This window comes from Electrophorus electricus, chromosome 10 (assembly GCF_013358815.1).
Source record: "Electrophorus electricus isolate fEleEle1 chromosome 10, fEleEle1.pri, whole genome shotgun sequence".
Lineage (NCBI taxonomy): Eukaryota > Metazoa > Chordata > Actinopteri > Gymnotiformes > Gymnotidae > Electrophorus > Electrophorus electricus.
In genome coordinates, this window is record NC_049544.1 from 17,481,366 (window position 1) to 17,494,246 (window position 12,881).

Sequence of the window (12,881 nt, forward strand, 5' to 3'; positions counted from 1 at the left end):
AAAGCTACCCTCTCCCCAGGAGACCCTCACTAAAAGCGCTGCCTCAGATGAAAAGCTGACGATCTTTTAGCATTTAACAGCCTTGCAAGCATGTCTTGTTGACTCCCCTCTGATTGCTGCTTATTTCTTCAGCTTCCTGCCGTTTGGGCTGGGTGCTGGACTCATCAAGTAGCATGCGGCGGCAGTGCGGGGGTAGGGCAGCACCCGTAACATCCAGGGCATTGCATAACTCTCTTCTGTAACTACAACACACTGTTTGTCTATGCAGGGGGTTGCTGTAGCTTGACACGCAAGCTAATGAAGGTGGGTAACATACAACAGTTCACTCAAATATTGGAACACCAGTAGAACACACGTGAATTTTCAGACATGATAATTTCATGCTCTGATGGACTCAGGAATAAAGTCAAGCCAAATAAATTTTCATAAGTGTTTTTTTTTTTTTGCAACATCAGAAAAAAGGGATCTCTGGTGGAAATGTTTTTCATCATATTTGATTATAAGTTTTAACACATGCCTAGTGCAGAACCATTAGTCATGTCACTGGGCTTTGCCTTTTAAGACATAATACAAAAGGCCATACAGACAGACTCTATAGAATATAATAAAGAGCTTCATTTATGACATTTAACAGAAGAAAGGGCTACTGTGTAGAAAAAAAAATTATTTCTCTTTCAATACGAAGTGCTGCTTAAAATATACAGCTGGCTAGAAATCCCAATTAAATGTGTTCATTTCTTGCTTGCCTTTTATAGTAATGTTTACAATACTTTTGATTCGAGAAGTATCTATGGGTGACATTTAGAATGACAACCTGACATATCTACTTTCTGTGACAGCAGGCAACACTTCTCAATAGGATTTTAATTCTGCCAGTAGTGTTGTTCAGATGTGCACAGAGCACTCAATCTGTGGCCGATCTTCGACTTCTGCTTAAAAATTCCCATTCTCTAGCCACATTGCCAGTGCTTCCCATTTCAAAAACAGCAATGGTTTTATTATCCTAGGGACCCGTGCTGTGACCTCAGCAGGACCCGTGTTGGTGTGATGTATGCGGCAACTCCCGACCCTGCTCCCATAGGACCAGGATTGAGTATCTCACAGCTTCACTTCTTCAGCTACCAGGAGACGACTTGATGAAAAGGGCAACCGCATTTGGGTTCTGACACGTCCTTCTGAGGTGGCCGTTGGGTGAGTTTTGGGGTGCCGCATGTCCCAAACAGATGAGAGGAAGACTGCTGCATGTAAGAATGTCAGTGCAGAAGCCACAAGGCTGAGGGGAAAGGAGGTGAGGAAGTGTGTGTAGACCATGAAAGTCTCTGTTGACTAATGACAAATGTCAAAACATCATCTGATACCCTTACTATTTTCCAGACAGTTAATGATCCTTCATCAATTTCATCAGAAAGATGGAACGACCGTACTAGTTGTAGGTTATATGAGGCTCTGCGATATCCGTCACCCACAATTTGACACATTGAGCAAATATGTGGTAAGAGAGATCAGATCCATAATACACAAAATGAGGTTTGACACTAAAGTCAATGACGCATGGGTTTCTTTCTGCAGTGAGTGAAACAAATTCACTATATTCCTACTGTGTAAGAGTGAGTATTAAACCCATTCTTGGTCTACCATCATCTGTCAATGAAGCCTAAAAGATGTAGGAGAGTAGGCAATAATTTATTGATGCCAAGATGAAAGAATTTGTATATGCACACCTCAGGGGGTTTAAGGTTAGACCTGACTCACAATACAGAATGAATTTGGATGGTTCCGGAAAGAGAAGAATCTTTTATGAGCACCTTTTTAAATCTCTATTCTGGTGGGCCAGCACATGGTTTGATGTTTTGCCTATTCTAGGCCTGTACACTTGACTCCAGGTCAAAAAGACCTGGGGAGGTGAAATGGTCAGGTGTACTGAAAACATCACTAAACTGCAGAGCTGAAGAAGTGAGAGTAAAAATCAGTGATCTATAGTTGAGCTTTCGTGAGCACCTTAAATAAAGCCCTTCTTCTTTCAATTCTATATATATACTCCAGGTTTTTTTTTTTTAAGTGGCAGATCAAAAATTGTGCTTGAACCAAGTGAATCTGTAGAAGACAAGAGAAAATAAAACAAACATTGTTCAGTGGAAGAAGAGGGAAACCCCTTTGTCAGAATGAACACCCTCAACTCAACATTACTAAGAAAAAGAAATGTGTCCAAAAGGCCAATATACACACAAGATCTACCTGGTGTTTACACAGGTGGGCTTCCACTCAGCCATATGGTTGGCAGAAAGAAAAAGTCACAGTGAGATAGAGATGGGAAAGTGAGAGACACAGAGCCAGACAGCCATGCAACCAAAGTGGAATGCAACTGGAAGCAGAACACAGACGAGGTTGGGGAAGGTGGGTGGAGATAATTGATTCACTGACAAAGTCCATGTGGAGGGGATCTTTTAGTCTTCAGCTCGACCCACGTAAGTGGCTGTAGAGGTCAGCTGTAAGGCTAAAATGTGTGTGGTATTGTCTTTTTCTTTCTTGCACCATAAATCTACAACAGGCACTTGAGACTTAATTCTGACAGGAAAATCTGCAGGTATTTGAATTGATCTTTCCATTCAACCACTGTTCCCAGTGTGACCACTCTCCTACGCTGGCCTTCTAATGGCAAGCATGTATGATGAAAGTCAGTGTTAAGAGACCGCTGTGTGTGTGAGAAGACAACACTCCTTATTCCCAGTTGTCTGACAGTCAGCGCGGTCTCTAATTATTCTGGGAAGAGTTCTGGTCATACAGCCAATTGCAAACCAGCATTCTCCTTTCAATTTCACATTCCTCGACTCTCCCCCTTCTCTTCCTCCTACACTGGATTCAAGGACCGAGTGGAACTTTCTAGAGGTGTTATATGGTCAGAATTGGCAATGATTCTGTTTGACTAAAGAAACCACAATGACTGCAGACCTCACTTTAGGCATTCATGTATTAATTCACAGAAATCATGATGTCCAACTGTAATAACGGCTCATTCAAAATACCGTACTACTTTCTGAATGTCTCAGCAAAATTGAGCTCATAGGTTTACATAGAAAAGGGAATGTGCCAGCCATGGCACAAGCTGCTGTGAAACATATCTGCTGTATTACGTATGTGACAGATGTTTGATGGCTTCCTTTTGAGAAAACTGTAGGAATCTCTCTTATTAATAGTAACATTTGATTCAACAAGTTGTATGTTGGCTCCTGCACATCCATTCAGAAAGAATCCCTTTTGTAATCACCCAATTACAATCCTGTCCTCACTGGCCCATAAACAGATCTCTTCTTTCTGAAGAAGGCATGTTAGTGCCTTTTGTAATATGGAAATCTGTCAAGGCACCACTAACGCAACATGACATGTTATTTCAAAGAGATGTTTTGATTTAGACGTTAAACTAAATTTCTCTCTCCACTTGTGCTATGTCACACTATGACTGCATTTATAAGGTTACTGATTAATATTTAGTGACAATACTCTGTATGTTGTCTCTGTGTGTGTGTGTGTATATATATATATATATATATATATATATATATATATAGTGTAGAGATAGTAAAAATTGCATTTAGTAGTACTCAAGGTTTCCACAAAAACAGTACATTTTGCATTTTATACAGACATTTCAAAAGCTATGCATTGCAAGATTCTAGATGAAAGATGATGATTCCAAAAAAGTATCCAGTCTCTTGTATGTGCTTAGTCTGCATATGAACTTGCACAGCTGATGAAGGACCTCTGTCCTGATTCTTTGGAAACTTGGTACCAAACTTGTTTGTTTGTTTTACAATATACCAAAAATGACATTTCAAAATCTATACATATGACAAAAAACTACACTCATGCAAGTGTTTATAAATACTTTATCTGCAAGAAGTGATCGGCAAGCTGTTTGAGAGACTGACAAAAGAGAATATGTATGTGTAGTAGATTATGGAGGTCAGCTAAGGACAGGAACCTGACCCAGTTACAGATTAATGCATTCTTTGAGGCAACTTCTTACTGGGAGGCACTCCTGGCGGTTTCTCTGACTGGCCTCTATTCAATGCAAAAGCACCACTCTGGAATGAATGGGCTACCAGACACAAATAACCTCACTTTAACCCGTTGGCTGTTGAATAAGTAGCAGTCTATAGCACAAGAATACATTTGATGCTCTGTTATACAAGAAATGACTATATTTATATAGAATTACCAGGAATGTTAGGTTACTACCAGGTAATACTGTACCAAAAAATAATGAGATTATAAACACTGCCTTAACATATCTTTACAAATGTCAAAGAATGTCCCACAGTGCATGTCCCACACTGGAACAGAGAGGCAAGCATAAGCAAACCTGCAGTACCTTTCATCACACATTAGCAAAATTCAAAGCAACAGCTTCAATAAATAATTTACTTAAAATTCCTGTGCCTGCTCCTTTTGACTCTGATGCATGTGGGGGACACCCACTTTTGAGAGAGGTCCGTATTGGAAATGGCTAATTGCTCGTAACTAGAACAGTTCGAAATGAAACCCGTGTGGTGATATGCTGGGGTTTATATATTAGTTCCAATTGGTGATGATTGGATAATGACTGAGGTTTCACTAATCTCCATGAATGCAGCTTCTGAGCCTCAGCAGCTGAGCAGTAAGATCAGATTTGGCATCTATGACCCACATCTGCAGCACAGCACAAGGCAATAATGATGGCTGATGCCCCCAGTGTGAACTTAGTGTAACCCTTTGAAAGTCCCAATATGTGCCGTTGAGTAATCTGTGCTCTTTCTGGAGTAGACAAAATATGGTCACCATCTTGGTTCACTGGTATGTTGGACTCTAACCTAGTGTACTGTACTAGGATGTATTCTATGAGTAAATGACAAAGCGCTTTTGTAATTCGCTATGGATAAGAGCATCTGGTAAATGCCATAAATGTAAATGTAAATTTTGGATGTAAATAACGTAAATAACTGAATATAATCATAGACATTCTCACTACAAATATGAAACTAACATACATTTTTTAAAAACTATGCTATATTTTAAGCCATATATATATATCTCCAAATTAGGGCTAATTAGCGATGTCAAACAAAAGAGAAGACCATCCATTAAAAAAGACCTTCACCAACAGCACTTAAAGCCATGTTATGGTAATGTCAAAAGCACATTCTATTTTATATTCAAGCTATTAAAGATTTCTATTCCTGAGTGTGAACTTTGCTAAGGCTCAAATGAGAAATATGAGAGCCACTTGAGACTGACAACACCACAGAGCTGAGGTTTGAATGACTCATCCCACCGGGGGGGGGGGGGGGGGGGGGGGGGATGTTGGGGCAACAACACACAAATCAGTCAAATACCTGCTGAATGGAGTTGCACCAGATGCTAGATTGGGTAAAGCAATCTACAAGTTGAGTGTGTCCAACAAGGCATGAGGGAAGATAACTTAATTTGATAATCAGAGCATGAAGGTGCCATTTGAAGCCACCTTTGCTCACCCTTGATGGTACAACCTGTTCTCTGCAATCTGTTGGTTAAAAAGGAGACCCCTAACAGTAATCATTGCAGTTCTCAAACTGAAAAATTATTACTCCTCTTTTCATGTATTGTAAAATGATCGTGAATCTATGGATTGTGTATTTTTTCAGCTCAACAGAAATCTGCTTCAGCACTGGACACCTCCTGATAGTCTTGGCAAAAGTTGAGGCAATTGGAGAATGGCTTGCCAGGTTCCATTAAATGTATGGTCCTAGTTGTTTTCTTCCTCACATGACATCATCAGTAGTAGAAAGTTGTCGGTCTTGGATAAGTCTTTTGGGTACATTCAGACTTGATACAGTTTCAAACTGTTTTGCAAAATAGTGGAAAAAAAAAAGGAAAAATGTTTTTGTTTGTTAATTTTTTTCTAAACCCATATGCATTAAATCTGTGTCCCCTAATACTGAGAAGTGAAGAATGGAAGGTCCAGTAATATGTAGTTTTATGACATTTATGTGACATTTTTTATGACGTTTTATGTCGAATGTTCTACACAACGAGAGGGTACTGAAAGTAACAGTCTGTGAGAAAAGAATTGTACCAGGTCTTTCAAAACAGTCTCTGCTCTCTTCTCAGGGGAGGCTGGATGACCACGTGACCAGCTTTTAGGAGCCTGGAGCTTGTATAAGGATTGTCCGTCAGACCACAAACAATTAGAACAGGGAAGTATGGCTCAGTTTGGAACTGAGCACATGGAAGAAGAATCGAGATGTGCATATAATTAACAGAACTCTGAAACACATGTCTCATGATAAGGCTTTGTCTCAACCAGGGTAAATCTATACCTTGGTGTTTATTTTTCCATTTTATATTCCATTTTCCATATTATATATGAAACTTTTATTGAAGTTTCATAAATTTTGTCAAGTTTTCTTATGTGCTAGAATTAGAATCAAGTTTGGTAAACAGATTTGTGAAAAGCTGCTGCATAGTCCATGGCTGCTTTAATCAAAATGAAACAGTAAAATACTTAGTCTATGAGTCTCTTCGAACCTATCTGTATTAAGTAAGGATGTGTTCTGTCTCAGCCACAAAGAACGTGGACATTGTATATGTTGCTTTACAACATGTCTAACCAGGAAAAGAAGAAAAACAAACCCCAAACATATTCATGTTTGAATTCAAGTAGAAAACCAGACATCTTCTACATTGGCACTCTCCTCAGTGCCACAGTAGGCCATTATGGACTGTTTATAAATGTTCAAATTCATGTCCCAGTTGATTCTCATAATGGATGTTCATTCTCTTAGGGAAGTCAAAGCCGAAGCATTCTGCATGATGTAATGTGTGATTACCTCAGAATGCAGGTTGCACTACAAAATATTCTCTATTCATTTTGATGAATCTATCCACCATGAATAGTAGAGCTTCAATAAGAGATCATATGTTCACTGCTGACATCCACACAGACCTAACATTCCTAGACCTATATTCACTGATCCAATATCCCTTTATTATATGGTAAGTTTATTATATGCCTGAGTGTAAAAAACTGAATTTGTAAAACAAGACTAAAGTTGCATCTCTTTTATTCTGTTAAAAGTGGTTTAATTAGACTATTGCTTAATCTTCAAAGTAACAGAATTGGGAAGTATCTTTGGATTCTTTTGGATATCTTTGAACTCTACCCTCTGCCCACAATTGGCACCCCCATAAACCAATATGAATAATTAAACACTGGTGACAAATCAGATGGGGAAGGTTTACCATAGTTGTTCACATAGACACATGCAACATTATATTTTCTGTCTATTACAAACAAGAAAAAGGAATTACAATTATTTAGTGATATAAATATTATTACAGATTCCTATACCATCCAAATGATCTATATAGCACTTTCAAAATGTATATGTCTAAGTTCTCTATTAATAATCATTGGTGCCCATTGCTTCTCATTTTGTCTTTCCTTCTGTAGCAGATGTGAATCAGAGTCCTCCAAACACCTATACCATTAAAGGGCTTTTTCAAGCATAAATGCAATATACATCCTTATGTTGGCAAAAATCACTTCACCAACACTTAAGCAATACATCTCATTGTAATGATAAAAACACTCTGAGAGCTTTAAAATCCTACTACATACCGTATTATTAATGAAAATAAAACACCAAAAAACAGCAAAGTGCTAGAGGTTAAAATACAATGAAGGCAAGTTTACATGAGATCATGAAACTGGCCATCAGTTATGACTCAGAGGGTAGTGTCCAGAACCCATCCAGGCACTAATCAATAAGCAAGTGCTGAGTGACATACCAACTATACCTCAACTCTTCTGGCAGAGCTTTCCTCAGGAAAAATCAAGTAGTAGTATTCCCTATTTTTGTGATTCTATTCATCGGAAAAAAAAAAACAAAAAAACTATCCTGCTTTCAATATCAATGTGAGTGCCCATATCTACAAACTCTTTTCAGACTTCCTCTGGGGCTAGAAGATCTGAACTGTACTAAAGCTGAAGTAGAGGTAATAAGATTGGATGGATTCCAGAGCATAGGAGACCTCTATAGACAGAAGAAGAGATTACAGTTCTACCACACTGCAAGATGAAAATATCATTGGAAATGTAATCATCCTCAGACATCTCTGGAGAATAATGCAGTATACCATACCATATGACAGTGTTAATCATTTTCATTAACCTCCGTTCTTCATTTCAATAACTTTGTTATAGGTCCTTGAATAGCTGATTGTACAGGTTTTAACTTTTAAATGGCACTAGACCAGAACCACCAAAAGGACCATATAGCAACAAGGGCTGGGTACTGGAATTTGGTTCCCAAAAGGTACACACAGAATCATGTCAAAAGTATCAAACACAGAAAAATGTTTTTAAAAAAGCCCTTGTCTAATATTTGTATTAAAAATATACGTTCCATGTACACAGTATTATTTCACCATTCACAGTTGGTGTTAGTCATCCTAGTTAGTTATCAGTGGTCAGTTTCTCACCAAAGGACTGATGGTGGCAGAATATTTTGAATCAAAGACCACTCTCAATCCGACAATTACAAAAACGTAAGCAGCACTATAGTGTCCCAAAAAATAGTACCAAATCACCACATAAATTCTGGTCAGTAGTGGTCCTGAGGGTTAGAAGCTGACCAGTGATGTACAAGATAGAAGGTGGCTAACATTGCGTGGCAATAGAAGGATAGTCTGTAACTATGCATCCTTGAGTCCGGTGTTGCTAACAATAAGACTCAAAGACGCAGATGCAGACCAGAGGTTTCTGTTGATGTGGGTGGTGAGTAAATAACTCCATAATCAATTTTATGATTTATATGATTATGAAACTTATTGGGAAAAAAAAGCTATCGAAACAGTTTCTCAGTGCATTACAAATGTCGTGCTTTAATGTGACATCTTATTGGCTCCAGAGAAACACTAAGAGAAAATGACACATAAATGCATGAGAGATCAAAGGTCTTTCAGTACTTTTCAAAACTTGACAGCATATAACATAGCAAATCTAACAAAACACTCTGATAACATGCTAGAAGACTGGACTGCATGAGAAACCACACACCTTCATTTCACCCACTCCCTGTGCTGGTCAGACTAGGATTACAACTAGCTTGTAGAAATGCATGGGTCTTTATGCCATTTATTTCCATTAAATAAAAGTAAAAATAAAAAAGCCAGTAGCATAAATGATTTGGGAAAAGCCTGAGATCTGTAGCTTTGGAATTCTCTAAAAAACTACACAGGTTTTACCATCTGTGGTGATTTTGAATCACTGAAATGTCTACACTGATCAAAATATTCACATTCTGGACTGTCTATCTGTGTTGTTCCCTGACCAAATGACTGCATGAAGATGAAATATGAATGAATGAATGCATAGTTATATAGCTCTTTTCAAGGAACCCAAGGGCACTTTACAATTAACACACACAGTTTACAACTTTGCTTGAATGATCTTTATGTTTAACTTGTGTTCATTCTTACACCAAGACTAAAGAGGTAGTACACAGAAATGACATTCTATATGAATACTATTCAAATGTCCATTAAGAAAAAAATATCATTGGAAGGAATATCATCTTAGTGAAAGGTGGCCCCTTATTGGTATCTAGATTGAAACATTTCAAATGATGCCCAGCCCCACTAATTCACAAGCTGCATCAGCCAATCCTCCAGCCATTAGTGCAAAAACACCCCTCTCACTGTTTTCATGTACAAAATAGTGAATATGTGGAGAAAAAAGACCTACAGAGAGAGAGAGAGAGAGAGAGAGAGAGAGAGAGAGAGGTTTGAAAAAAAGAATCTTCAACAGATGTTTGCTGAAGGGTGCAAATGTTTCCCAGGTGCCCTAAGAAACAGTCATGAAAAAATAAAATGTAGTGGTGGACTGAAGGTCACTCCAGGACAACTCCCATGAGCACAGCAGCCAAACAGGATTGCGTGTTCGTGGAAATTCAAAAAATTAAAAAAGATATATGTATATCGGCACATCTTTTCATATGTAATAGAGGCAAATGTGGACGAATGAGCTATGCTGAGATTTGTATAAGATCAAAATGAGTCACAGCATGCAACAAATGACAGTGAGAGCACTGCTCTTTTGGGAAAGGCCTACCAGCTCTTCATCCCTTCCCAAAAGTTTAACTCTGTGTCACTCTCAGCATGAGTTAGAAGCTTCAAAGACACTGAAGGATTACAGAAAAAAAGGTCAATTCTAAAATGAGTGAGGAAATAGATTACAATCAAAGCTGTGTTACTCCTGAACTCTTGAACTGCTTAGAACCATAAATCCCCATATGGATGAAAGTGTCAGATTGCTTGGGGGAAAACGATGAAGAAGAAGAAGAAAAAAACAGGTACCTAAAGCCTTGGGGGGGGGCTAGGTTTATGAGATTTAGTCTGGGTGTCATTATCCTTGAATGACCTCCTCCTTATCCTATATTTAAACCTGCGAACAGACATTACAATTAGTCACACCCTGGTTTCTACGTATAGTGTAATTTAAGCAGGTGTACACGCCTTTGCGTCTGAAACTGCTCAGAGGAACAGAGATGTTTTGAGGCTCTTGCTGCATTACAACAAGTACTTTGCGAACAGTCTGCAGAGGGATTGGCGAGATCATCATCAAGCTGCAGGTGCTGCTCTCACCACCACGTAAGTCACCCGTGAGCCATGGGGAAGGGCAGCGTCCCCCTCTCCTCAGATCCTTATGTCAAGGCCTGCTGCCATGTGGGATGGGTAAGAGGAGAAGCCCTCCCAGTCCTCTCTGCAAACGCTGTCCACACACCTGTGTTAATTAGGAATGCATCTCAATAGAGAGCCTGCTAGAAGTGTTGAAAGAGAGGCGTGCAGCAGAGAGAGACAGATCACCAGAACGGCTGCTGAAGGTCTCCACCTGTAGCTCGTCATGAAGGAACCTTGCTCAGCTGTGCTAGTCAGCAAACAGGATAATTAAAGCAGGAACTCATCTATTCTGTGAGAGTGGAGGGTGGTGTGGTGAGGCAGAGACTGGAGGATGCATAAAGGATGAGACAAGAACCTCCAAATTCATTAGAAGGGACATGTCCAGAGGTTCTACTACCTGAGAGTAAACTCACTCAGGGACTAGCCCGAGCTGGACACACACTGACATTTATGACTCCATGAAGATCCACTAAATCTACTTCCAGAGCACGGTTTCACCGTTTCTTCCATAACCCCCCCGACCCCCAACCCCAACCCCAACCCCAACCCCATGGGGCAGGAGGAGATTCGGGGGCCATTTGGACATATTAATGTACTCCTACAAGGAGGGGGGGCATAAATTATTCTGCATCATGGCTTTATCATAGTATATCAGCAGTTGTTTTTAACTCCCAAACTCAAGCTTTTTCTTTAGAGAGGAAATGAACACACAGGGCTCCATAGAGGAGTCACAGATTGCTTGCAGTGTGCGGGAATGGGCTGACCTTCAATGACCTGTTTACTGACGTGGTGGCATTTGCAATATGAGTTGGCATCACATTTTTAGTCATTTAAGATGCTAACTCTACCTCTCTAAGTGGACTAAATCTCAATTTCAGCATTCTGGAACTGCATCAGGGTGAAGAGGTCCTGACCTAGAGAGCCATAATTTGGCCTTCTTCATGCTCTAAAACTACAGAATTAAGATTTAGTTCTTATAAAACCCATCATGGAGTTTCACAGATAAACAATAAATTTGACCAATGAAAATAAATTTGGCCCAAAAACTGTGAAGGGCTGTCGTTATGTATAAACTTATTCTAGCTTTTTGAAGACCTGAGTAAAATTTTGCAATGGGCCATTAGATGCATTTGGGGGTTCCACAAGGCAAGTCAGACAAAGCAACACCTTAAACATCACTTTCACACTGGCCATTTTTATGTAGCAGCTGTTCACAAGAGGAATCACTCCATCTTTTTCATGCCTTTAATTCCCTCATCCCCTTTGACTCTCCAGGAAGTGCTGAAGAGCTTCTTGCCTGCTGCCATGCAGTTGACATTGTGACACACCAGAACACACAGGAAGCACCGCATGATATAAAGAAGAGTTGAACACTTCAAGAGCAATATTAAGGCTGCTCCATAGGCTATCAGTTGAGGTTAAAACTGATTTAGCCTCAAAGCATATTCAGCCAGTTATGCAGTAGTTCAAACAATGGTCCTTAACACGTGCAAGTCCAAAAGAAATAATTAATTTCATCTGACACAAAATGTATGTGTACGACATTGATCACGTAACCACCTAGGGCCTTTAAGCCATATTTTGGGCAGTGGACACTTGATTTGACCTGACAGAAACCAATGGGTTTTACTGAAATTACTAATGTGCCCAATGTCATGCATCCTCTGAAAATTTATTTTAACAAATATTTTAGAACATATTAAAGAAACAAAACCTATTTTTTTTCTTGCTAGTCCATATATATATGATTTATTTTATGCACCAGGTGAGTTCATTGTGAAATATGAAGTGTCATCGTGGCATATTTTCCTTTAATTCCATTATTTGCATTTGTTGCTTGATATGGCATTAACCATCAACCAAAACTTCACACACAACTGTCCCAAATCTCTCATTCACAGCAGTTACTGTTGTGACTTTGATTACACATGTTTTTGTACCTTACACTCCAACCATCATGCCAGACCTAGCAATGATCTGCTGACTCCTGGAAACTTCACCTCCTTCATTTTATGAGAGGTTGGTTACAAGCCACAACTGCTGTGCAGTAAATCTGTACTTCCATGAGCAGTTAATTTTTTTCCTGTAGAATATTCTAAAGTGCCAAAGTTTCACTGTTTTCAGAAACAGGTAAGCCAAAAATCTGAGGGAAAATGTACTTGAGGAGACACATTCTAAATTCAGGA

General features: G+C 39.2%; 1 protein-coding gene across 8 annotated transcripts in view; it reads right to left on the reverse strand.

Annotated features, from left to right (window-relative positions):
• The window catches only part of sugct (succinyl-CoA:glutarate-CoA transferase), a 71,899-nt gene that overhangs the window by 20,541 nt on the left and 38,477 nt on the right, over positions 1–12,881 (reverse strand). The window contains exon 13 of one of the 8 annotated variants that reach the window (XM_027013278.2): positions 10,553–10,798. The exons of the other annotated variants lie outside the window; for them this stretch is intronic. Coding sequence (XP_026869079.2) covers positions 10,724–10,798 — 75 coding nt within the window. The 3' untranslated portion in view covers positions 10,553–10,723. Of the gene's footprint in view, positions 1–10,552; positions 10,799–12,881 lie in introns of those variants that run through there. 8 annotated transcript variants of the gene reach the window in all.